We start from the raw sequence: 27,315 nt of genomic DNA, 5'->3' as shown, positions 1-27,315 counted from the left end.
CCAGTGTATTAATGCCCAATGAGCTTCATTTCTTTCTGTTCTCCATACTCAGTAGTTACACACTGATGGCAAGAAGTTAGAGTTACCCTAAGGTTAAAGATGTATAGATCAAATGACATACTCAGAATATCTCTTAACACTGACGTCCACTGCTAGAATTGAAGTTGTGTTAATACAATCTCAGCAAATCTGAAACTGTCCCATTGTTTCCAAGATATAACTTTCAGAAAGGTCATTCAGCATTAGTTTCATGGAACTTAAAAAAAGTGACTGATATATCCCTTAGGGAACCAATAATATCAGTATTGCTAGTTAATCTAACAGATTCAGATTCTGAAATTAACTCTGTCTCTTCTCCACGTAAAACAATTTATATAGAGAAAATTTCCATTTTTCTTCCTTCATTTATTCAGTCGTTCACTCATTTACATTTATTGATGTATTCACAATGAACACTATGTGCCAGGTAGTGTCACAGGTTTCATATATTCTTTTATTTAACTCTATAAGTACTAATATTATGTTCAAATAGGAGGTGGGGAAAATAAGGTTTAGAAAGTATGTGACTTGTCTTACAACTATTAGTTCATTAAGCTGGGACTTGAACCCCAAGTCCAAACCTTCAATCTCTAGGGGCACTGATATTAAGTGCAAGGCACTTTGCCAAATACTGGGCTGGATAAAGAAATGAATAAGATATCATCTATTTTCCCCTGGTTTAGAGTCCTCACATGGGGTTATGACTCCTGAGAAGTCCTAAATATACACTTAAAGAAAGTTTCCTCACTGTATCCACCTTTCTGGCCTCTCTTTCTCATAAGAGAAATTGCAAAAACATCTACTCGGACAATTTACATTTACGTTGCCATTGTGTCTAACGCCAGTCCAATCGACTACTACCCCTACCTTTTGTGCCCCTACCTTTTGTGTATTATCTTTCACAATTGCCCAGATTGCAGATTTGGAATAATATTTGACTCCTCCATCCCACTCAGAGCCTATAGCTAGTCACTTATTCTTTTGGAATTTACCTAGGAAAACTTTCACAACTGTGCAACTTCCAATTTCCACTCCCATTGTGGCATCATTGAAAGAAAAGTTGACTTCTGAAACAAAAACGTCTTATTCTCACTACGCCACTTTTCAGTTGTATGACCTTAGACAAACTATACAACCTCTCTCTGAGCATCTATGTCTTTATTCATCAAATATCTAACTTATTGGAATGGTGTTAGCTGTCGAGATTGGTATTTAAAATCACCAGCATGTATAGTAACTATCTCGGCAGCTATCACTACTATTGCTCTATTTTAGGTCACTGTCATCTCTTAACACACAATGCCGGGTACAAAACAAGCACTCAAGAAAAAGACACTAAAAAAATTTTGAAAAAAATTAAATTCAATAAATTGAAATAACAAATGATCTCAGATGTATAGACTGAGATTAGCATCCAGGACTAAGTCTATTTAACTTAAGCAGTCCCTCCAGGGAAGTCTCAAAAAGGTACCTGTTGGGTTATTCTTCAGAATAAACAGAAACGGATGGTTTGCTATAAATTGGTTTCGAGGCAGACTCATGATCACAGGGATGTGTATGCCTATGAAATAGAGACAACAGTTATTTAGATGTGCACATTAAAAGATCAGTAAAGAAAATATATCCATACTATTTTTTGTAGACAGAAAAGGTCATCTTGTTTGAGAAATTAACATGTGGAAAAATAACCATTTTCTAAATACAAAGAAATTTGGAATAAATGTAAAAATCAAAGATCAGAAGAATAAATATTGGATTACTCATTGAATAATTCTAACTTCACATTTATGCTCAATGAAGAAGAAAACCAAAACTTGTTTCAGTTTAGTGAAAGCAGTTGAAAATTTCATCTGTTAAGCAGTAACTTTCTGCTCACTTTTTATTTGCATTATATGATTTATCTCATAATTTTTCAACTCCTAATTCCTAACCAGGTATGTTTGTACTTTATTTCTATTCTCCAGGCTTGTAGTAATCACATCTGACTTCAAATTTATTTTTTTTAACTTTTCCAAAATTATTCTGTGAGCTCAGAACTTTTAGGATTTGTGCTGTGAATGTGTATGGGATTTTTATTATGATATTAGAAGTTTGCTGCCTTGACAATTATTTACTATAATAATTTGTATCATGCTTCTCCATTGTGGCATTTATCAGTATTTCAGAGTGGATAAATTTAAATGGCTGGATTGTTTTTCTTTCTAGATTAAGTATTTCTGCACTCAATTTAGATGCTTTATTTACCAGTAATGTAATAATTTTGTATAATTTTTTCAGACCTATGAAAACGGTTTTTAAAATGCAACACGTGATCAGAATTGAAAAACAAAGGTAGAGAAGGAAAAAACTATCCCTCTACGCTTTTTGTTTGTAACTGGGGTGTGCAAATTACACTGACAAAAGACAGATGAACAAAATCAATGGTTTTATTTTGTATCCACACAGGAGCTTCACAGAAAAGAAGTGAATACCCAAAGAAGGGGTTATATCATTTTAACAAAAAGTGGTAAATTGTGGAGAAGTGACTACACAAAGGAAAAGGGGTTTGAGTGTCTAGGGGTGGTAGACTGTGGGAAGGTAAATGTATGGGGAAAATTAATGGTATATAAGGATTATTTAGTAAGGTTTTCTTATGCAGACTCATATCAGTGCCCACTTTCATCTCCTATGCCAAAGGTTCCTTCTCTTGGCATGGAAGACAAGAAGGGAGATACCTCCACAAGGGAAATCTATGCCCTGATTTTAGACATGTAGGAGGAGGGTAGAGAGCTCTTTTTGTATCTGCTGTTTCTCAACTGCCTTCAGCTCAAAATAACTCTTCTGCAAAAATGGCATATTTGGGGGTGGTATATTCTGATTTCCTGCACCATCTAAAATAACCTTAGTAATAATAAACGCATGGCATTCTTCTACCTGAAATAACAGGGCTATGGTAACCAAATTACCAGTGAATATAGACTCATGTCTGAATTAATGAGATAATACAGAAAAGCATAGTCAGGATCACGCCCATTCTCATTTGGGTGAATACTTGAGTTCTTTTGTTCCTGAGTATCCATTGAGTAGATGCCTGAAAGTCAAAATACTCACACTAACTATTTAGGTGTGATACATCAGGGTCACTGCTGATCCCTTAATGATGGTTACATCCTCTTAGAGAGTTCTACACTTAAGACAAGAGGCATCAGGTGATAGCAGAAAGAGTTGTGAACTTGAAGTCAGGGAACCTGATTTCAGTCCAAACCCTACTGTCTATTATTAGCATGACCTTAGGCAGACCACGTCACATGTGTGCCTGTTTCTTCACCGACATAATGAGAGGTTCAGACAATGGTCTATAAGGACTCTTCCAATTCTGTGTAAAAGCAAGTGGAAAATTTGTCTACGTGAACTAGCAACTTCATCCCAAAGCCACCTTCGATTTCTCCAAGGATTGTAATAGCTCATCCCCTCCAATCTAAGTTCCTTGAGCACAGTAATGCAAAGTCCTTCAGGAGATGACAAAACAGTAGTGGGAGTCCAGTGTGCCCCACCCAGATGCCAAAATCCATCGCCATTACATAGCATTATAAATTAATCAAGAAATTAATAATGTGGATATAAATTTATCAATATGACTATTTAAAGGATGCATATCTTTTGCATACAGGTTAAAGTCATGGTCTGAAGAATTAAAATAGACTTATGAGGAATTCATTAAAGTTCCCCTTCCATTTCTAATTGAATGTAAGGCTTTTCTCCAATTATTTTTTGAGTATTACTTTTGCGCAGCACAGGTACTATTCAAAATGTTCAAGGAAATATATCATTTGTTCAAGGAAATATATCATACAAGTGGTTCTCAAGCTGTAATATGCACACAAGTCACCAAGAGACCTCGGAAAATGCTGATGCTGGATTAGTAGGTCTGGAGTTGAGCCTGAGGTTCTGCATTTCTAACTAGTTCCCAAGGGGCACTGATGCTGCTGGTCTACGCATTACACTCGCAGTTGCAAGGATAGGCTCCAAGTCACTGGAGAGCAGTGTTTCTCAACCTGGGATTCACATTGTTATCACTTAGGGAAAGGTAAGAAAATACTGAAGGCTGAATCTCATCCACAGAGATACCGATCTAATTATTTTGGGGTGCGGTCTGGGCACAGAATTTTTAAAAGCTTTTCAGCTGACTCTAATGTGCAGCTAAGTTCGAGAGCCATTGCCATAGAGATAACAAGAGTCACATTAGAAAAGTAGGGACTAAGAGTGCAAAGGAAGAATGAAATTAATACAGTTTCTTACGAGTGAACATTCCTGAGCAATCATGATTTCAGGTTTGAGCCTACAGTTTTCTCCACGGGTCCTATCTGCTAATGGGCAGGTAATCCAATTGACAAATAAGTAGATATCAGTAGATGAGCCTCAACTCGTAATCAAGTCCCTTCCCTTTCCTTTTGCCTTAAGCTCCAGCCGCAAAGATGCAGAAATAGCTTCTATAGCCATTTTTCCCTTCCTTCAGTGTACTGGACAGCAGGAGGAGAAAAGCAGATCAGAGGACCACAAAGTGGCAGCATCCTCACGCTCATTTCCTCCAGTCCTTCCTCATGGCTTGCTGTGACATCATTTGTCCTACCGGTTGATGTTGCAGCTTCACTGCCATCTTCGTTTATCTCAAAGAAAACTTGTTGCATGACTTGGGAAACATACACCTCAGAGGAATCTGTAGGAAAATATGAAAGTGCATTGAAGGGTTAAAACTCAGCGCTATTACTTATTGGATCCCAGGTGAATTACATTTTCAAATGAACAAAGAAAAGGAAAAAATTCCAAACTCTTTCCAAGTTAGTTAATTTGCTAGAGATAAATGTGGTTTAGGTTTAGCTCTTGCAGAGATGATGTAGAGAAGATATGGAGAGACCAAGTTTAGCTCAGATATAAAAGATAAAGATAGAAGGCGATAAGCCTCAAATCAGGTACCCCACTAAGTGAAATATTTGAATGGACAAAGGGTTTTGCCTGCCTTAGTCATGATCTACAGGCAAGATGAAAAAGGCTTTACAGATTTGAATTAATCCCACCCTATGTCTTCGACCTCAAAGCCAACTTGCCTTTTAAATTCCATATTGGGTTTTGATCTGAGTTTAGAACAAAATTTACTTTCCTTCAAGACTGGTGAGGCGATAAAAGTCTAAAGAGCTTTTGTGTCATCTGTTACAAAATAGCTTCAGAGCTATGCTTTAAAACCTGTCAAATTTCTAGTGTAACATAGCGTCTTAATAACGTTTTGTTCTGCAGTGGAAACAAGCTGAGAGAGAAGGCCCCTCTCCTCCCCTTGGTGGAACTGATGTATGTGTGAAGCGTTTCTGGTATAGTGACCTGTGAAGAGTCTCCTTGAGAAGGGGGAGTGAAACCATGAGTTCAGAAGCCACCTGCCACCCCCCTGTGTCCAGACAAGATAGATCTGACAGTGTTCCTCAGAGAGACAACGGAAAGGTGGTCGTGAGTTCAGTGGTGGCGAAAGGGTGAGGAAAGGAAGCGAGCCTTGAAACTTGAAGAGAAAGGAGCTTTGTCCCTCATGAGAGAGAAAGCTGATGTGATGCAGGTGGACTCCACCAAGACGACCGAATTTAGAAGGATTCATGAAGAAATAATTTAGTCAAGGGGAACCAGCTCTGACAGCTTACAGAAAAGTAAATCCCCTCAGGCAAATACAGAGACGTCATCAAAGGGTTATTTGCATTAAAAATGGCTTCCTAAAAATAACTCCAAACTGCTTGTAATGACTCTGTCTGGGCCCCTGATTACCTCTCATCCTCATCTACTACCCTCCTCTCCGGGTCCAGTAGCTCCAGCTACAAGGTCAAGCATCAAGACTTTAGCCCCACCTCTCCGTCTGCTGAAAATCCCTTTTCCCAGAACTTTCCCTGATTGGCTCCCTTGTTACTTAGGTCTCAGCAAAATGACACTTCCTCAAAGCAATTGTCCCTTCTCACCATGTCTAATTCTGCTCTTATCTGATCTAAATCTCTTTATCCCATGACTCTATTTTAGTTAATCCATAGCATCTGTCACCTCACCATTTAATTAATTAATTACTTGTTAATTGTCCATCTGCCCTAACAGATGTAAACTTCATTAGAAGAGGGAATGTGTAGATTTTATTCAACTCTAGAAAACTGCCTGGCACATAGTTGGCTTTCAATAAATACTTACCAGATAAATCAATCAATGGATAAGGCTATGTCTAGTGATAGAAACATGTAAGATGGAGAAAAGGGGGCATCCACATCATTAGTGTGGGTTAACTAAAATGCAGGAGTGTGGTTTTTTAAGGTCATGCAAATAAGCGTGTTCTTTTCCCACAACTGCCTGGAATAAGATGGGATTCACATATAGAGCACAGAGTAGATGACCAAGGGGCTCATGCAAAGAATGAAGACCGAAAAGCAGGTTGGGGTGGAGTGGAGAATTTCACGCATGCGGTTTAGCACTGGCACCAGACCAAGTGACTCCCTGGCCATTAGGCTGAGCAATTTGGTCTTCTGTATTCCATCTTACAAAGAGGGGGCCCGGTCTTGGAAAAAGAACAGGACTTGGGAGATAATAGATTAGAACAAAGGATCTGAACTTCATAAACTCACTGGTTTCTACATCTTTGCAATAATTCTTTCCCTTAATTTCCTGTGAAAATTCCAAGTATGTCTTTGTCAAGTTAAGAGGACAAGAAACTTTCAATAGCTTTGCTAGAAGATGTGCAAGTAAATATTAATGTGCCATTTACTCACTTTTTTTTTTGTATTTAACATTTACTGAGTGTCCACTATATAATAGATGTTGAACAAGGTGATTTACATATATTCTTTTTTTCCACCACTAGGATATATTATCTCATTTAATAGATTAGAAAGTTGAAGCTCAGAAAGGTTAAATATTTTACCAAAGGTGACACAAGAAGTAATAACAGTTAGAAGTCAAATATTCATCGTAAAGTTTCCAAAATAACTCTTTTGAAAACATTTCATTCAAAACTTGTGAATGACATGAGTATAAGATAGTGTCTCTTTTGTGTAACTATCACACAGCACTAGCATTGGACTGGTTCACAGTAGCCTTTAGCAAATGTTTATCGTCTACTTATAAATTGTAAGTAGGGATGGCAGGGAATTAATTCACTATTCTCCTGAAGACCAGAAATAGTGCCAGTCTTGACTGTGGTTGTTCTATTTCAGGCAATAAGACAGAACCAAAGAATCAAAGTAGTTAAAACAACTCAAATAGGCAACTCAGAGCAAAATATGTTGGACATTTATTCTTTTCTGTTCAGGGTTATTCTCTTGCACAAATTCTTTTATAAAGCATTTTGGAGGTATTTTCTTGATAAATCTTCTTGTAAAAGGAGATTTTATAGAAGTCACAAATTGCTGGGAATTTAAAGAGTGAGTGGCTGTTTGAAAGTCTGAGATATAGCAAGTGAGCTTCCGAAGCCAGAAAGAAATCTAAGGGGAAGAGGTATTTAAAAAATGGCTTGGTTTATTTCAAGTTGGTGAGGTGTCTGCATTCCAAGACACACTTAGATAGCATCCTGTTGCAGTATTTAATTTTGACTGTCTCATTCCTGATGCTGATGAAATTGTCAGAGAAGTCAGATCTATCTGGCAGCGTGAGAACAGCAGCTAAATCATGCGTGAAGGTGATAATGAACAGCTATGTCACCTGTGTACCCCACCCACCTCCTCCGCCAGGAAAATTCATTCATTCTATTCATTTACTCACATAATTGATGAGTGCATAAATTAATGAATACTTCTCCAAAGCCCAAATGTTATATAGGAATACACAATAAAGCTGGGTTATGATATCCAACCCCATCAGACAGACAAGCCTGTATCATTAGGACTGTTGTGTGTTTTTCTTTAAATATATAAAACAGAAGACTGAATTTAAAAAAGCGTAGATAACTTAGGACATATTGGCCCTCTTCATCCATTTTTTTTCTCTTTAGTTATTTTTGAACTAGTGGGTACTGCCAGGATGAGAAAAATTAAAGACTGTCTTAGGCTTTGTTGTGTAAGTAAGTGTCTTAACTGTACACAATTTCCCAGGTGCCAGTTAGCATAAAAGCTCCCTCTCCTCAGATATGTTGTCAGTCTCAAGCTAAATCTACAAACGGCAGCATTACAATTTCTAGATTGTGTTCATCATCCAGCAGCTTGTGGATGTCTATTTCATGGCCTCTAATATTACCGAATTAACATTTGCTAATTGGTTTATAAAAGTTTTATTAGCTCTGCTTAGATGAGAGCCTCAAAGTTGTAATTCCCATTATTCAGATAAGGAAATCCAAACAGGGCTGGAATAAAAGCCCATATAATACTTTTCCTACACAGTCTCACTGTAAGCGTGGTTAGAAGTTATCTAACATTCTATAATGCTGTCTGACTTTCATTAAGCAAAACTACTTAAGTGCAAAATAGAGTGCTTGTTTACAGACAGCTTGACATGACTATGACATTTATTCTCTGTGCATGTATCTTCTGGGGCCAAATGCTCTCTCAGTTTTAAGATCAGTCAGTTAACATCATTACTAAGAAAACCTATTTACATGATAATATAAGAATAATCTTCCATATTACCTGTTATTCCAGACAGGTCACAGCCAGCACTAAATATCTCAGTTATATTCAATGAATACAAAGCTTCTTTGAAGTCTAATTTTTGTTCTACTTTAAATCTGTTTTAAAAAATGAAGAGGAAAATTTTTGAAACACTGTACACATTTTCTACCAAAATGATTTTTATAAAATGGATGACTTGGAAGAGATTTTATTGTGAAATATTTTGTTTTCATTATCCCAGTTACGTTTCCTCACTTTTCACACCATTTTTCCCCAGCTCCACTGAGCAGTTCTGAGTTGCTAATAACTTGTTTCCCAGATAAATGGTTGGCTGGGAAGGGAGAAGCAAATACTCTATTTTTTGAAGTAACACCTAACAAAAAGGTGAATTCTAGCTAAGTTTTCAATTATTTGCTTCTTCGCTAGAAATGTAAAGCTTCCCTCCAGCAACTATACACACTCAGATTTTTCACATCATCAAAGATGGTTCCTGGCAGGCATCCAAGAGACTATGAGGCGGAAACAGAAGCCAACGGTCCTTAAAGAAGATTGTTGGCTACTGAGGTACAGAGAGGGGGCATTAGTAACCTATGAGCCTTCCCATCCATTGTCACAGTTGATGTGACTTCCTTCAGTTTACAGACACACCTAACATGTTTCCCCAAAGCCCTGTATTTTACAGGTAAAAGATTGAAAGGGAACTAAATTCCTTTCCAATAAAGTAAAAATTATAGGAAAAAAAAAAAAGCTGGCCAACACTTCTAATTCAGGGCCCTAAGTTAGGACTCCAGATTCTACGCAAGTCTCCAAGCCTCCATTTGCCTGAAGAGGGAGCTTCACCAAAGAATCTCAAAGATTCTCTCAGGTACTGATCTTCTTTGATTCCAAGTCAACAGCAATCAGTGACCCTCGCTTTCCTATTTCAATAATAAGGGGGGCGGGGGGGGGGGGGCGGAAAGAAGCTAGTACTTACTGGCTTTAGAGATGCTAAAAGAATCCATTTACATTTTACAACCAGGTTGGAGAATTTGTTTCTGAAAGAAAAGAGCCTAAGTCCTCCAACAGGGGGCTACGTATATTTCCTGCCTCAGGGAAATCCCAGGACAGCTCCTGCCCAAGGAGCTCTGTCTGTGCCCTAGCTGGGCCTTTGCCCGCGTGCTCTCTGGTTTGGTTGCAGACACGATTGCCCAAGCACAGGATCCTTGCTTAGCTAACAGGTAGGCCCACATCTGGGGCTAGAAATTAGCTTGTGCAATCAGTCTAATTAGATCATTGTTTTAATTGCCAAATACTGAACAAGCTTCTTAATTATAGTTCTTCCAAACAAGGAACATGCTGTGGCAATAATTTACTGGCCCTAAATTATTTCTTGGTAAAATATTATGCCCTTTTGGAAGATGTTTATTCATTCAGAACCCTAGCTAACTGGAGATGGGCACAACTCAACATGCACATGAAAACCTACTGATAATGAAAATAACTTGTTTTATGCCAATCATTTTCAACTTCTTCCTTTTAACTTCCTGCTAAGAAAGATAATATGCAGCATGATGGCTTTGAGGCTTTGGGGTTGTTCTTTTTTTCTATTTTCATTACCACACTTTTTCTTATACTGAATGGAGTATGGGCTTCTAAAAGGTTGAGGAACAATGCTCTAGTCCACCCATAATTTGGCTATTTTTAGTATAATAGTGCAATGATTTTGGATTAATGACAAGAATACTGCAAGACTTATTACAACCTCTAATAAGGTCTAATCATACCAGAGAGTCACTTAAGTAACAGTCTTTCTCATAACATAGTCCAATGAAACCTACAGTGATAGAAACCCATTCAACCATTTAATAAAAGTATAATCTATGGCCGATTTCTAATTAGCCATAATTATTGGAGCCATGAATAGCCAGGTGTGAAGTATGCAGGTCCCTTCCCAGTCAGAGCTAATGTGCTAACTTCCACTGCCTTCTAATCTAAATATAATCCAAAATCGTAATCTCGATCAATACAATATGTGTAGTGTTAATTGCGTCCCTCTTCCAAATTTTGTGGATCTTAATATTTATTCTAGATGTGGTTCATTTCCTCTTTTCCTTGACTCTCCTCTAAAATTGTCAAAAAAAAATACAGCTAAAGGTAAAAGAATGAGTAGCAAAAGGACTGGATAGACAATGACCAACCAATGATGAAATGAATGTTTTAGCATCTGTAAACATTATCTGCCTCCTTAAAAGGCAGCAATTTACTGCCACAGGCTACCATTGTGCTTAAAGGGGTCTCACACAGGTTAAAGCTGCAGAAAACGAAGGAACACAATTCCGAATTTCTTTTTTTTTCTTTTTTTTTTTTTTTTTTGCGGTACGCCGGCCTCTCACTGTTGTGGCCTCTCCCGTTGCGAAGCAACAGGCTCCGGACGCGCAGGCTCAGCGGCCATGGCTCACGGGCCCAGCAGGGGGCACGAACTCATGTCCCCTGCGTCGGCAGGCAGACTCTCTACCACTGCGCCACCAGGGAAGCCCCAGTTCAGAATTTCTGTTTGAAGAAGGAGTCACTCCTGGTCTGCAGGCCCTACTGTGGATTGGTGTTGTCCCTTTCTTCTTTATACCCAGGACTCTTGTTTAATGACAAAATGTCTTCAACTGATTTCCCTCAAGGTTCCTGTCCTTATTGTTTGGAATTCCACTTTTGATACAGTGGGCTTGAGTCATCTTTGGAGGGTTCAGGCTTAGAAACAACCAAGTCTTAGGGCTGCCCACAAGGATAAAAATATAACACAATCCTTGACAGTGGTGGGCTTGGACTATTATGTGAGTACATAGTAGTTTCTGGTCACTTGTGTGTGTGTGTGTGTGTGTGTGTGTGTGTGTGTGTGTGTATGTGTGAAATATTCCATTGGCCTCAAGGGCTGAATTAAAAATGCTTTCTGTCACATAGGAAACATATCTGGACAATGCTTAATGTAAACTTGGATTCCAATTTGTATCAGTGTTTGATAGGCTAAAGTGAAAGAACATTTAGAATCATCATTGCAGCTGGTCATGACTTATCTATTCTCACACCCAGCCTCATTTTCCCTGAGGTCACTTTCTCTCACCCACACACAGTTCACATTCACACACTTAGAGATCCAAAGCTGTTTGTTTGGGATTGACGTATATACACTACTATGCATGAAGTAGTTGGCTGGTGAGTGCCTACTGTGTAGCACAGGGGGGAAAAAAAGGTACAATCTGTTTGCAGGACATATATTAAGTTAACCTGAAAAATGCATTCAAATATACATTAGGTGCAGACAAATACTGTTTGATTCCACTTATTTGAGGTACCTAGAATAGTCAAATTCATAGAGTCAGAAAGTACACTGGTTGATGCCAGGGGGCGGGGTGGGGGGGCAGGGGAGAGGGGGGATGGGGAGTTAGTGTTTAAAGGGGACAGAGTTTCACTTTCAGGAAGGTGAAAAATTTGGGAGATGGATGATGGTGAGAGCTGCACAACAATGTGAATGTACTTAGTGCCACTGAACTGTGCAGTTAGATATGGTTAAAATAGTATGTTTTATATTGTGTGACTTTTACCACAATAAAAAAAACATTTAAAAATAAAATAAAATAAAAGCGTAGTATTTTGAAATACAAATAGTTACAGCAGCTAATAATCGTAATTAGCTACCATTACTGACTGCTTGGAACTATACTAAGCTTTTTACATATATTATATCATTTAATCCTTTAAATGACTTTATGAGGTACAGAGTAGTATTATCGATTTGCAGATGTGGAAGCTGAGGGTGTGAAAATTTAAGTAACTTTCCCAATGCTAAATAGTTGCTCAGAGGTGGAGCTGGGATTTAAATCCAGAACTGTCAGACTCTAAGATCATGTTCTTCACCACTGTACATACCCCTTCTGAGTGTGTCTCAATAATTGTGCAAAATAGCACTCACAGTCAGTAGAGAACTTCCCAGAGATGCTTCCTTGTAGGAGTAAATGGCTTTGCTCAGTGGGATCTACCAACTTGCTAATTACATTGCATACAACATCCTGAGGTTAAGCAGGGGTACTGATCAAAGAACAGAACAAAGCCCGCCAAAGACAAAGGCCACTGAGCTAACCAACCACCAATTCCCAAGGGAATCCTGACTTCTTATTCAGTCCCACCCCCCTGCCTAGAAATGAGCTGGTCTCTGGGGGAATCTCTTAGAACTAGATTTCCTGGGATTATTCCAAACATCCTAAACACTTCTCTCTTCCCTTTCGGTTGTTGAGGTCGGATAGCATCGGCTAATCCAGTGCTAGAACCTCTAAATCACATGGGATAGTGCAGGAGAGAGACATCAGGTAGACATCAGACCCACCCCTCACCACCACCACACACAGACAGGGCCATGTTCTGAGTCTGTGGATGAAGAATTGCACCCAGAAAATGGCAATGGGGCCCCCTAGGACTTTGCACAATCTTTAGATTGCATTATTTGGTCAAGTGAACCCAGTACCTTAGTAGGTTTACATTTTCTACACCTCAGCAGCTATCTAGAAAAGCAAGCTCCTAACTCATTCTCATGTATTATCTTTTCTATTTGGCAGGCAAGCAGGGAGGAGAAAGAAATAGAAAATATAGAAAAGGAAAAACAAAATGTTCATAATGCCATAACCCTATTACAACTAATGTTAACATTTTGGTAAATTTCCTTTGTTTCTTTCTGTAGATTTGTTTCTTTACATAGCTGTAATCATTGTAAAAATTTTTTAATCCAGTTTTTTTTCTATTAAAATATACCATAATTTTTTCTCATTATCACAGCCTCCATACCTATCATTGTTATTGGCTAGGTTACATTCTACCACACTTTTCTTAAAATTCGTTTACTGTTGAACTTTTACATTATTTCTGTATTTTTTCAAAATAAACAATGTTGTGATAACATTGTTTGGAATTTGTTTGGAAAAGGTGGTACAACTACCAACTAATGTTTCTGCTTCCATATAACTGAAGATTCGATTTCACCTTTTAAGGCAAGTTCTTCATTTGTTTGGGAAAAGCAACGTAGTGAGCTTTTTTAATGCAAATAGAACCCCTGGGATGGAGATGGAGAAGTTTGAGATGATGAGAGTGGAATCTATTCTACCCCATATGAAGACGCTGTTTTCAGTAAGGGTTGAAATCTACTGTTATAGATTCCTATTACAACTAGGAATCTGGCCTTAGAGGGGATGGAAGAAAATCTGTGTTACCTTCATTTTATGCTAGGAAAAGTTGGAGGACTCTGGATGCTGGGTAGGATGGAGATGGGAAAGACACCCCTTTTGGGTGAGTGGGCCCTGGCACCATGACAATGGCAGGCTAAGGATAATAATGGACAGGGGAAGACTCCCTGGTACAAGAAATGACCTACATTCCAGGAATACTCATCCCTGAAACCTGGTTTTAAATTTCTTTGTAAGCCCTTTTTATTATTAGATTTCAGTAAAGTTTGGTTAAACATTGAAGTTGCTCTTACGTGTAGTAGCTTGCCAATGGCTACCTTAACAAATTACCACAAACTATATGGCTTAAATAACAGAAATGTATTGTCTCACAGTTCTGGAGTTTAGAAGTCCAAAATCAAGGTGTCTGCAGCATTGGTTCCCTCTGAGAGCTGTGAGGGAAAGATCTGTTCCAGGCCTCTCACCTTGGTTTGTAGATGGCCATCTTCTCCTATGTCTCTTCACATCATCTTCCCTCCCTGTGTATCTTTGTATCCAAATTCCTCCTTTATATAAGGACTCCATCCATACTGGATTAGGGCCACTCTAATGACTTCTCTTTAATTTGATTACCTCTACAAAGACTCTATCTCCAAATAAGGCCACATCCTGAGGTAGTGGGAGTTAGCATTTCAACATACGAATTTGCAGAGCTCATAATTCAACACATAACAGTTGTTCCTGGGCAAATTAAAAGCAAAGTCTGTGTCCACACTATGGGAGAAGTTGTATGAGAAGTGTGGCTACAGTTTGGAGTGGCTGATAACAGGGCCAAGCAGTTTGGAAAAGCTGTCCAGACTACAGTAGTCTAGGCAGATTTGTGGACTGTGAACCATTCCTGTTGGGATTCCTAAAATGTTGGAGAAGGGAATTCTGAAAATGCCTGTATTTCCTATTGTCAATTCAGTTTGGAACTTATACATTATTATCTAGGCATTTGTTATCTAGGCTAATGAAGATGAAGATACCTTAGTTATAGGTACCATTATCCCCATTTTGTACTAATAAAACCACAACTCAGGACATTAAGTGACTCTCCTAAGACCCCACTACTAGTACATAGCACAGACAGTTCTCAAACTCAGGGGTATTTTTGTGTGTGACCCCAAATATTAATCTTTCCAAAGGGAAAAGAGAGAGAGAAGTAAATTTGAAAGTAACCAATTCCAAAAATGATTATTTCTATGATCAATAGGTAAACTATCTATCACATACACCATTATATCCCTGGTGTTTGGCACATAGTAGGAGCTAAAAGAAATACTCTTTGAAAGACTGAATAACATCCAAGTAGAGATTTACAGATGGTAGAGAACTGGAAGAGAGATTGGAAAGAGAGAGTCGATATTAGAGACATGAATAGTAAGGAACAAATAAAAGAGAGAAGAAGAGGAAATTTCTGAAAATGAAAGTCTGGTAAATATTATCTGGGGACAGAAGGAAAAAAGGTATAAGTCAGGGAGAAGAAAATTTCACAGAAAGAGAGAAAAATAAATAGAAGTAAGTAATGCCATAGGGGTTAAAGAAAGAAGGGTTTTCAAGAAAAAGGGGATGGTTAAAAATATTTGGATCCAGAGCCCAGAGTTAGGGTGAGGGAATCATAGGATACCTCTTTCTCCAGGATATCAAGGAAGACAGAGGAAGAGAAGTTTAGCAAAAATGTACACAATTTTTGACGCGAAGGGTAGAGAGGTGAGTTTGCATGCTAATATGTTTTCTTTAAGGAACAGGTAGTTGAGACATACATTGAGAGTAAGAGAATGAACATGAAGCAGTGCCTGGAGAGCAGAGGTAAAGTCTTGGTGAGGTGTTAGAAGAGAAAGTTCTCTGAAGAGAAAGACTACTAAGCTCCAGCCTCAGGGAGACCAGAGTGACTGATTTGGAGAGTTTTGCTTAACAAAATCAGTAGTTGGGAAGCAGGAGTAGCTTGCTGAGGAGAGAACTACAGAAGGACAAAGACAAGGTGACAGAAATATTTAAAACGTTTGGTGAGAGTACAGTTGAAATAACTGGCTGAATCCCGGGTAAGTGGGAAAGTAAGGAAAAGTCAAGAGGGTGGAGAGGTGGAGGGCCAGGAAGGCCTTGATGAGTGTTTGAAGAAAAGTTTAGAAATGAAGGGACAGAAAATAATCTATTAGACATCTGTCTCTTTTTAGAAGTTCAGGTAGAGTGTGATTTATTTGGGCACCCCTTACTCTCTGAAGTTTCTCTTGTCTCCAGGAACCAGGATATCAAAAAATTAGTGTTTATAATTATGGCTTCCTGAGATATACCTTTGTGATTTCCATTTTGTATAAACTATCTGAAACGACCCCAATATTTCATAATAGCTATAAATGGAAAGTAACTTTTAAAATTGTGTAAAAATAAAAAAATTTAAAATATGTATATAAATATATATACCCCAATAATAAAAAATGACCCTAGGATTTATATTTTATATTTTAATGACTCTTACAGCACTATCTGTCAAAGGCAGTTTTACACATCTTTTAATTGTAGAGTATCGCAAGAGTCTTGGGGATTATATTTTCCTTAAACACAATAGAAGACAAAATATTTTAAATTCCAATCAGGAAAAACAAGTTAGAGAAAGATAAGTTTGTATAATAAAAAGAATAATAATTCCCTTTAATCCCAGCATTCTGTTTTGAAGACTTACATTTCTTCATCTCTTTCAGAGAATATTGAGTACTTAAATTCCATCCTTGTCATGGCAAAGCAATGCTGGCAATGTTCAACCTGCCTTTGTAACCATAAAGTAGAGTAACAACTCCAAACGGGTTTTTTTCTTTTTATGTTTGTCAATAGACTTTTTGAGCATTGGCTATCTTTCAGCCGGCTATCCAAGTCCCTCTATAAGTGAAAACATAAGAAAAAGAATGATAAAATGACATTACCAACCTAGGGAGGCTTATTTCCACTTCCTCTTCTTGCATCTCAGAGAACCACTGCAGGATTTGATGAGCAGTAATTAGCTTTTCCATTTCTTCTATGTTCACATCTTCTGCAGGAAGTATGATAATTAAACTGAACTCATCACCTTTGTAAGGTAATTCTAAAACCTGGTAGTTCATGGAGGACTCCGAAAAATAACCTGGAACAGAGAAAATAAAATATTAATATACTTGGCAATTCCCAAAATAGTGCTTTAGAATGTGATTTTTTCCATATTACCATATTTTGTTCTCAGAAGAGTCTTCATCATCGGAATTTCGACTGTTGCACCATATTTCTGAGTGAAATTCATCAGCCTTGTGTCTTCTTTTCTAAATTTCTGTTTCCAATCCCCCTTGAAATAAATAGCGTTCACCAAAACAAGCCGAGTCAGAGGGCCAAATTCCTCCCCTGAAAATATGTCTTTAATTTTTCCTGTGAAAGGAATAGAGGAAGAGGTGGGAAGAAATATGCAATAGTTATTCAAAGGAACTGCTTTAAATGAATTAAAACAAAAATTCATTTTGCTAATCAACTAAAAACAGGGTGCTTTATCATTTAAACTTGGCAATTTTGACAACAAAGGGGGGCTTTATTAAATATTTCACTTAGAAACAGGTACAAACAGGATTTCACTAGGAAACAGGAGGTACAGGATTGTCTTAGGCAAATTTGGACAGACCTAGTAATGGCCTCTCTTTAGTGAGATTATTTGTGTAAATTGTTTTTCAGACAGAAAAAACAAAACCTAAGTATCTCTTCCTGCATATTTGTTGGTTATTTTTAAACTTTATTTCAAGGTTCTTCAGCAGGTCAATCAGAATTAATACATTAATGGTTCACTCAAATTCTCCACTCTTGCTACTGCAGCCACTGACCATTGGGAGAAGACAAGAATAAGGTTGCTAGTATGATTTTCCTCTTTTAAAAAACCAGTCTCCTGGACTTCCCTGATGGTGCAGTGGTTAAGAATCTGCCTGCCAGTGCAGGGGATGTGGGTTTGATCCCTGGTCCGGGAAGATCCCACATGCCGCGGAGCAAATAAGCCCGTGCGCCACAACTACTGAGCCTGCACTCTAGAGCCCGCCAGCCACAATTACTGAGCCCGCGTGCCATGACTACTGAAGCCTGAGCGCCTAGAGCCGGTTCCCCCACAACAAGAGAAGCCACTGCAATGAGAAGCCCACATACCGCAAGGAAGAGTAGCCCCCGCTCGCCGCAACTAGGGAAAGCCCGCGCATAGCAACGAAGACCCAACGCAGCCAAAAATAACTTAATTAATTAATTTAAAATAAATAAAAATAAAAAACCAGTCTCCTATTTCTATGTCCAATGAGTATTTCCAAGCTGTGAGTCAACAGCATGATTAGGTGCCATGGAGCTGTCTAGGGATGCGTATCATTGTGTATCCCAATAATAGGACTTTCCTGTGAACACTGCTCGCAGCACCCATCTCATATTTTCAACTTATGCTTCCCCATAGGAGGCTCCCCATGAAAAATATAGTGGCGTCTTACACATCACAGCTTTTTGTAACAGAACGAATGAACAAAGAAACAAGCTACTATTAACTGAGGACCTGATATATGCTGTTCACTTCACATACATTTTTTTTAACCTTCCAATAATCCTGAAATGTTTTAATAGTATCCTCATTTTAAATGGAGCATAGTTTAGAACCTGCAGAATTTGAACTCACATCTGTATGAGTTTCATCTTGTGTTCTACTATGTCACTCAGTAGCACCTTTGGAATTTTTGCCAGCTTACACTTAAAGTTTAGATTACAACTTTATGACAGAACTATCAATATTTATTATGAAACATTAACACATCCAACTAACATGAGTTAATTATTTACAGTATATGTGGGAAAGAAGGCATCTGAGATGGACAGATCTAAGTTTTACCTGGCCAAAGATATTATTCCTGCTGCCATACTTAAAAATCCTATACTTAAACAAAAATTATTATTAAAATTCTTCCATCAAGAATTCTACAAATAGGTGTCTCTCTCAAACAAAAAATAATAATCTGTATACCTTTCAAAGCAGCTTACAATTTCTCTCTGTTTTACAATTTAGTATTAATTTGAATAACAGGAGAGCAAAATAGGAGATTTGATCCCTCTGAACCATAATTTAATAGGAAAATATTCAACCATTCTTTGCTTTAGGATATTAAAAACCATGAATACAATGGCAAATAATGACTTTATGAAAATAGGAAACTTTACCATCTGTTTTGCTTTCTACCCAGGTACTTATTGTCTCTGCACAAGCTTTTGCATTCTGAAAATCCACCAGTTTTATGGCACTCTGAAAAAATTCCTTGTTGCCATGGAGATACTGTTCTTTCACAGTGAATCCTTCTTGAAGGTAGAGGGCATTGGCAAGATTAAATGTAAATTCTTGTTTTTTCTCTGAGATGGCAGAGAAAAATGACTTCAGCACAGAAAATTCTTCTCCTAAAAAATAATTATAATGTATACTGACATATTGAACAACATAAGAACAACAGCTTCTCATCTTCGCTTCTAAACGCTCTGATTCATATCACCAGTTTTTGCACCCTTAGGTATAACTAACGATCCTTTATAAGTTAGTATAAATATTTTAAGCATTTATCTCCTGTGGAATACGCATTTTGTAGAGAAATCAGCTCTCATACAGGAAACAAAAATGTCCCTGTAAATTTGAAGTTTGTCAAAAACAAGAATATGCATTTAAACAGGTTGAAGGAAACTCCCTCTTTATAATCAAATTTAGCTCATTCTTAGTTGTTGGAAAGGTATCCTTAGAATCTCATTCTTTGCATAACATGCAATATTTATGAAAGAGGAATACTAATGAATGCTGATGGGGGCTAAGACAGTGATGAGCAATCCTTTTCACTACTACTTTTATTTCAGCTTAAGAAAGATTTGCTCTCTTACGAGCAACTGTGCCTGTCCAAGTTTTGAAATTTATGAGGTACCCCTATAATTATCTCTGGAGATGCATAAGAATCAAAATTACCTATTTCTTCAGGTTCATGAATCTATATACTTTGGCTGTCTTTGTGAACAATAAAAATCTTTAACCATTCCAAATATAACCACTAGCCAAATGAGTCTGTCAGAGTCAGCTACTAATCACTGTTGGCCCATTACTTATTTATCACTGGGTCATTCTGACCACCATGTTTTCAGGAAGCTGTATGTGCTGTGAGAGAATTCAGCTCTGATCTTTACTCAGTGGCTTCCTATTTATTACCAGAGGGCACCAATATTTTTCATTCCTTTCTGGCTTAATTCTGGAACTCAACTGTTGAATCTGGGAACTGCATTTCAAATCCAAGGTTCCTTCAGAGCCTTTGTTTATTTTGAGTTAAATACTGAATATACCGCTTTCATAACTTAAAAGTTGATTGCATGCAATTAATCTCTATTGAAGAAAACACAAATGGTTCATCATTGGGAGATGTCCATTGAATAAAGAGGGAAAATAAAGACTGAGAGGAACTTGCTATGAGGTGTCTATTGGAAATAAGGTGTGTAAGTGTGTGTGTAAACCTTTTGTCAGAGAGCTAGCAGTCCACAGGGCATTTTTGCGCAAATAAGAACTCATGCCCTCACTGAGTGGTGGTGGTAGGCTGCATGCCCATACCTTGTCCAGCTGAGTGGAGACTACATTTCAGTCCCCACTTGCCTCTTTGTCCTGGTGCTCTTGTGCAGATACAACCTACATAACCATAGAGCAGGCTTGGAAGGTATATTGCATCATATTTCAAACTCCATGATTCTCCATTTGTGGCGATATAGACACAGACATAAACAATTTTAGTTACAAAAACTTACTTCCATATGATTGGATATGAAGAATATCAACAATTCTTTACAACCCTGGAATTCCTTACATAAGGAAGAATGTTAATCTATTTTACTTGTTTATACAATGATTTCAGATGCAATCATTTCTTGCTATTGGAAGCTGAGAGAATATCTCAACAGCTGAGAGCCTACAAAGAAGACTTTCTGAGGGAAGGCATAGAGCTTCTCCAAAAGAATTAAGTTAGGTCAGAAATAAAGTGGCAGAATTTGAAACCAATTTTCAGAAGTTTGTAATTTATGAACATCTTTAAAGGAATGGGGAAAAAAGGAGAGGGGGAGAAAAAAATAGTTCCAACTCATTTGTCAGAGCAAATAAATTTATGTCATGTACTTAAGGTCTAAGACTGTTTGACAGTCAGCTGCCCTTTGATAAATCACTGGACTCAGAAGTCAATGAAAAAATGTCACCAGTAGCACAAGTTTGGAGAATATAAAGTTATCTGCCTTATACATTTGATTTAATTTACAGATTAATAGTTTCTTTTAGCACAGATCAAAAAGAATACATATCCATGGCTCCTAGTAAGCAATGAGAATAAGTTTATTTCATTTCCTAAAATAGAGCCATGGAAAACCTACCAGTCATGGAGTGAATGTGACTTTTGGTTTGGTTGTACCAGACCTCCAAAAAAATGTTCTAAAATTTAGTACATGTTTACTTCTCCTGCTGTTAAAAGCCCAAAGACCAACCATGTGTACAATGTGAGAGATCCAAAGATGAAAACAAAGGCAGTCATAGAATTATAGATTATTTTAGCTGAAAGGTCCAGAGAAATCATCTAATCCAAACTCCTCTTTTTATAATGAGGAATCTAAAATCCAGAGAGAAAAAAAAATAAAATTAAATAAATAAATAAAATCCAGAGAGATAAGATAACTTGAAAGGTGCCCGATCACAAGGTCATTTGTATGCTTAACTGAGACAGGAGTTCATGCTCTTCTCTTTCTATAACCCTCTTGGAATAAAGAAGCACCTTTAAGTTAGTCTTCGATTAATAAGCAGCATCATTAGAGGCAAAGCAAAATGGAGTATTATCAGATGCTCAGTAAACTGGAGAAGGTAAATTCTGAGCCGACGCTTTGGCAATGGGGAAAGAAGGATAAGTGAGGATACTGAGAGCTCCAGTGGGGGTAGGGTGCTAGGAGTTGTATGCCCATCTGAAGAATAAGCAGTTTAGATGTGAAACAGGTTGGTAGCTGGAAAAGTAAAATATAGCCTGACTGAACAGATAGCACCGTTTGACAATCAGAGGGAACTGAAGGCAGGGCCAGGACCAAGATGGGTCAATGAGACACTCATTTTGGCATAAAATTTAAGGAGTTGCCAACAAATTCAGTAATCAAGATAAGTAATATTTTACTGCAATATATTTTTAAATCAATATTAACACAAAGAAATCCATGATGAATAAAATATAAAAATTTTAAATAAATAAAGACAGGCTCATTGTTACTGATTTTTCTTTTTGTCTTGGGTTCCAATATGGCTCTGCTAGGCACTACCTTCTAATCTGTCATACCCTTTGTTCTACCCTTAACACCATTTTGCTTTTCTTTCTTTTCATTTTCCTGCACTTTTTCTCTCTGTTCCCTTCCTTAACTCTGTCTTCTTTTTCTTTATTTCTTAATTTTCCCTTCCTTTTTTTATTTTCCAGAGTTTAATATTTCTATTTTCTCCCTTTTTGGTTGGTCTTCTTTTCTTTTTTGTACTTATCCTCCATCTGTGCTTCTTTCTCCCTCCCTTAACGAAGTATAATAGAAAGCAAGTTTGGTAGATTTTGTTATGTGTGTTAAAAGGTTAATGTTTAATTGTCCATATATACTCTTTCAAAGAAAATATTAAAATGTTCATTATTGCTCTTGTGACCTATAACCCTCAGGGAATCATTTTTAGAATTAGTTCTGGGCAAGTTATTCAACCTTTCTCTGACTTGGTATCCTCATCCGTATAGCAGGGTTATGTCTGACTCACAGAGTAATTGTGAGGATTAAATGAGATAAGCACATGAAACAGTGACTGGTACACTAGATATATATGTTTGATAATGTCATCATTATTATTACTATGATTATTATTATATTCACAATCCAGAGTTGTTAAGACTCCCATGTTCCTCTATAAGATGGATTCATTTAAAGTAATTTAAATTTCGGAGGCTCTAATTTTGCTAGTTTATCGTGGAATCAACTTTACATATCTTCATAAATGCTCTATTACTTTCCAAAGCAGTATCATGTGATATAAATGTTTCCGGGACTGTGTAGTGGGATTTGCTGAAATTAATACAGACAATGAAGACTAGATCTGTGACACAGTGGCTTCATTTTACATTATCTACAAAGGAAAACTCTTGCAATTAACTTCACTATCACCAACTTCTTTTCTACATAAAATTGCCTTTATTTAAAACGAAGCAAATAAAACCTTGTAAATAGTTTATTCAGAAAAACAATTTCCTAAAAATAACTACTCTGTGCTAAGGCAAACATACTGCAATTGGTTATAGTTACAGTCACTAAATGTCCAAATCAAAAATCTGGAAGTCACCTCTGATGTTTAGGACACAGTATCTGACAGTGATATAAACATTTTAAACTAAAATGGAAATTGGAAGCACAGGATAACCAGGGAGATGGAAAACTACCCCCTGAAATGGGATACCAGCACTAAAGCATCAACACAGTATCTCAGATAGGCCTTTGGGACACTAGAAAACAACTACTCACATGCAATGGGTTATATAAATCCTTCTTTTTTAAAATTTTCTTTAAAAACTATTAAATAAGCTTTTAAAAAATATAAATGAATGCTTTTTCTTGGTCTCACTTAAGTGAAAAGGTTAAATTCTAATTAAAAGCTAATCTTTAAAAGCTTACACAATAATAAGAGATGCACACAAAGATTTCTGGGTGAGGGTACTCACTGAAGCATTTTTATAAGAGAAGTATTGGATATTACATAATGAAGAAGGGTTAGGTGAGTACGCAATAATGTTTTCATCAGAGGCAAAAAGACACAGCAATTAAAAACTACATTCTGGGGCTTCCCTGGTGGCGCAGTGATTGAGAGTCCGCCTGCCGATGCAGGGGACATGGGTTCGTGCCCCGGTCCGGGAGGATCCCACATGCCGTGGAGCGGCTGGGCCCGTGAGCCACGGTCACTGAGCCTGTGCGTCTGGAGCCTGTGCTCCGCAATGGGAGAGGCCACAACAGTGAGAGGCCCGTGTACCGCAAAAAAAAAAAAAAAAAAAAAAAAAAAAACTACATTCTGAAGCAGTTGCATGATATGAAAAAATGATCAGGACACAGTAAGTGCTAGTAGAAGAATATGTGTATACAAATATATGGGTGTATATCTACTCATACACATACACATGTGCACATACAACATAATCTCACTTAAAACTGGCTAAAACAGGCTAGAATAAAATATACAGACATAGTCACAATTTTTATGTGTATAGAATTAATTTTTTAATAAATTATTTTGGTAATATTTTAATTAAGAAACAATTATAATTATTTCCATTGACAATTATTTGCATTTAAAATTCTCCATTTTATTATAATTTCATACTTTTCATAACTTTTTATATTTATTAAAGTTCTATGACCCTGAGCTTCTCTGATAGTTTAAAAATAAATTTGGCCAGATCTTATCCAGTATAAATAATCATATGTAAGAAGCTCACCAGTTGAGGTTTCTTGAAATTTTAAACTTTGTCTTATCTGCTGTTGTGTTATTCCTTTTGCTCCCAGCTGTACCATTCCAAGGGCCAGAGTTGTTCCAAAAGGGGAAATTATGATGTTGTTCTTATGAGATAAACAAACAGCTTGATAAAGATCCACTGCAAATTCGGTATTTCTTTGAGCCAAGGGGCTTGAGGCTTGACTTCCAGAAAAAGTCAACAGGAGACTCCACAACAAGATCTTATCCATTTTGACCTCTCTGCATTGGTTAATTCAAAATTTGTTAGTTTTCAAAATAATCAGAGTTTACCATAGAAAGCACAATAGAAAGATGTCTATCTATTAGAACTTTCTGTCTTATTTCTGTCTACAAACTACCACAAGAAGATTCTAATGTCAATTCTCAGACTAAGCATCTTCTATTAGGAGAAATAGGCCATGTGCTAATAGCATTTTTAATATGCATTCAGGAAGCAGTACAGATGTACTGCAGTTTTTTTAAATTAAAGGAGAAATTATAATGCTGGAATATCATCAATAGCAATACTATCTCTGAATAGCTATGTGATAGTTTTTTGCATCTTTTCCATGGTTTTAAATGGGATACTTGCTGCTCTGATATCAAGGGAAATTTCTGTTCAGACTACTCTAAAATAGTTTAAAGAACAAAAGGAGAAATGGAATAAAAACCTAACACACTCCAGTGTGGTTTTGAACCTATAATATTAGGAAATTCAAGTATTCTAAATCAGTTGAGTAATCTGGCTAACTTCTTACAGCAACAAGTCTCACACTTCACGGAATGGTGAAATAACCTCCAAACCCACCTCGTACTTTTCCAAAGAGAGGTTTTAAAAACTCAGAAAAAAATTATAAAGAAACAAAATTACAATCAAATATAAATGGTACAATAACAAGAAATGAAGAAAGCAATTTTTTTAAATCAAAGAATAATTTGACAAATAAATTAACAAATATAAGAAAACTGCAACTGAAAACTGTAACCAATTCACAACACTAATGACACCGTATTAAACTGCTCTCCACTAAAACTCCAGGAAATTCAACCATCTCATTACCTCTGGAGCAGAATGAGTTTTACAATATTACTGCAGACTTAGTAGAATACTGACTCTGAAGTATTTTAAATTTTAAGTACTTTAAATGAATAAATTTAAAATAAAATTTCAAAGTATTTAAAATTTTAGTAACACTAGTTTTATCTTACAAATAATCCATTTTAGTCACTTTCAATAACTCCTACTAGTTTAATAGGTTACTAGGAAGTAATCCTTTATTGGACGTAAATATGAAAACCTCCGGAATAATGTTTTGTTAGCCTTAAAGAAATGAAGAACTATAGTTCTAGTGTGTTTTGCAGATTATTAGGAAGGATTCCATGACCCCTAAATGGCTAAGAATCACTATTATACATAAAGATTACTAATAGATTACTAATAGTCAATTATTTTCCAAAACTAAGTTGTAGACATTTCCATTTCTTTTCTAATATGTGTAGTTAAACTTAGATATACAATTTACAAAGGAAAAAAACTCAAAACACAATCCAAAGCAATTGTTAGAAAATAATGTGTTGATAAACTGATAATATAAATATATGTTATCAAGCAAATGTCTTATTGAAGATTAAATTAGCACATAAGGTTGTGAGTGGTAGTGCAACAATAGTAAAAGTAAAAGTGTAAAAGATGTTTTACGTGCAAAATAAATTTCTGAGTATCATTTTCTAATATATTCAATATCTCAGAGAAGATTTCTGACCAAAATATCAGTTTGTAGATACATAAATAGTCAAAATGTTATCAAAAATTTTAAGTCAGCAAGTGGCAATTCATTTGGCCCATTTTTAAGTACTTGGTTTATATTAGAATAATAAGCAATATTATGAAGGATGTGATTTTTCCCTAGTAGTAGAATCTGGGAGTTGCCTTATCATTATTAACAGTCTTAATAATCAAAATGTATATTCTTTGAGCATCCATTTCTCCCAGGAAGTTTTTAGACCCTTAATAAACTACAAGCTCATGCAAAAAAATTGTTTTAAAAATTCACTTACCTCATTGGGTTTGGGATTGTGTCTCATCAGAAAACACAAAGCACTGGTGAACTAAGCAACCTGATGAATAGTCTTATAAGAATTTGGCCTTCAAATTTGTAGTGAAATTTTAAGGAAAATTTAATCTTTTAAGGAAAATAAAAGTAATGTGTTAATTTGATACATTTAAATAATACCTGCACCAGAGTGAATTGAAATGCCATTCCCTTACTCTATTAAACACTCATGGTCAATGTTGTTGCATACATACTTCATTCAAACACTATTTAATTTCAAGGTACTTACCCGAAATTGGCTTCTGATTACTCACTGTAATGTTACAGCTAAAATGTGCCTGCTGGGAAACACTAGTACATGGAGCACCTGATCAGTCAAGGCCAACTCTACTTATCTTGAACACTGCTCGATTAATTCCTCTAAAACCAAAGCAGGTGTTCACATTTGTACAGAAGAACTAACATGACCAGGTTAATGATCAATTATGAAATATGCAAGAATTGAGGGAGAAAACAATAGAATTTTTAAAAATAATTAAGTTTGAATTATTATTTCATCCATTATTTCGCTTCTTTTTTAAGTAGAAACAATGTGGAAGAATGTGCTAGTGGTTGTAAATCTGCTAGTAATTAGTTCTTCTTGTTTTTTACAGAACTCCCATATCAGATTACCAATGTATTCCATCATAAATATTTCAGCATGCCTATAAGAAAAAGAATAAAGTTAAATCAAGTCCAAACTGCAGAGACAAATTACTGCTGCGTTTATAGAGTTCTCAACAATTCATCAAATTATACAATAGTCAGAGGAGTTTCCTAGGGATACAAGGCCCATTTGAATCCTTAGGAAACAGAGAGAATATTGAAGAAATATA

At 36.6% G+C, this 27,315-nt stretch overlaps 1 protein-coding gene across 1 annotated transcript in view; it reads right to left on the bottom strand.

The window, feature by feature from the left end:
- The window catches only part of SERPINI2 (serpin family I member 2), a 29,594-nt gene extending 2,588 nt beyond the window's left edge, over positions 1-27,006 (bottom strand). Inside the window, exons 1-8 of the mRNA XM_060010003.1 lie at positions 26,445-27,006; positions 24,370-24,626; positions 19,043-19,273; positions 17,048-17,242; positions 16,775-16,967; positions 8,649-8,746; positions 4,649-4,735; positions 1,511-1,600 (exon numbers count right to left, since the gene is read on the bottom strand). Coding sequence (XP_059865986.1) covers positions 1,511-1,600; positions 4,649-4,735; positions 8,649-8,746; positions 16,775-16,967; positions 17,048-17,242; positions 19,043-19,273; positions 24,370-24,626; positions 26,445-26,449 — 1,156 coding nt within the window. The 5' untranslated portion in view covers positions 26,450-27,006. The remainder of the gene's footprint in view (positions 1-1,510; positions 1,601-4,648; positions 4,736-8,648; positions 8,747-16,774; positions 16,968-17,047; positions 17,243-19,042; positions 19,274-24,369; positions 24,627-26,444) is intronic.
- Between the last annotated feature and the right edge of the window lie 309 nt (positions 27,007-27,315).

The sequence above is a fragment of the Delphinus delphis genome, chromosome 4 (assembly GCF_949987515.2).
Source record: "Delphinus delphis chromosome 4, mDelDel1.2, whole genome shotgun sequence".
Lineage (NCBI taxonomy): Eukaryota > Metazoa > Chordata > Mammalia > Artiodactyla > Delphinidae > Delphinus > Delphinus delphis.
The sequence above is the reverse complement of the archived record's forward strand: the minus strand, read 5'-3'. Positions and strand labels throughout refer to the sequence as shown.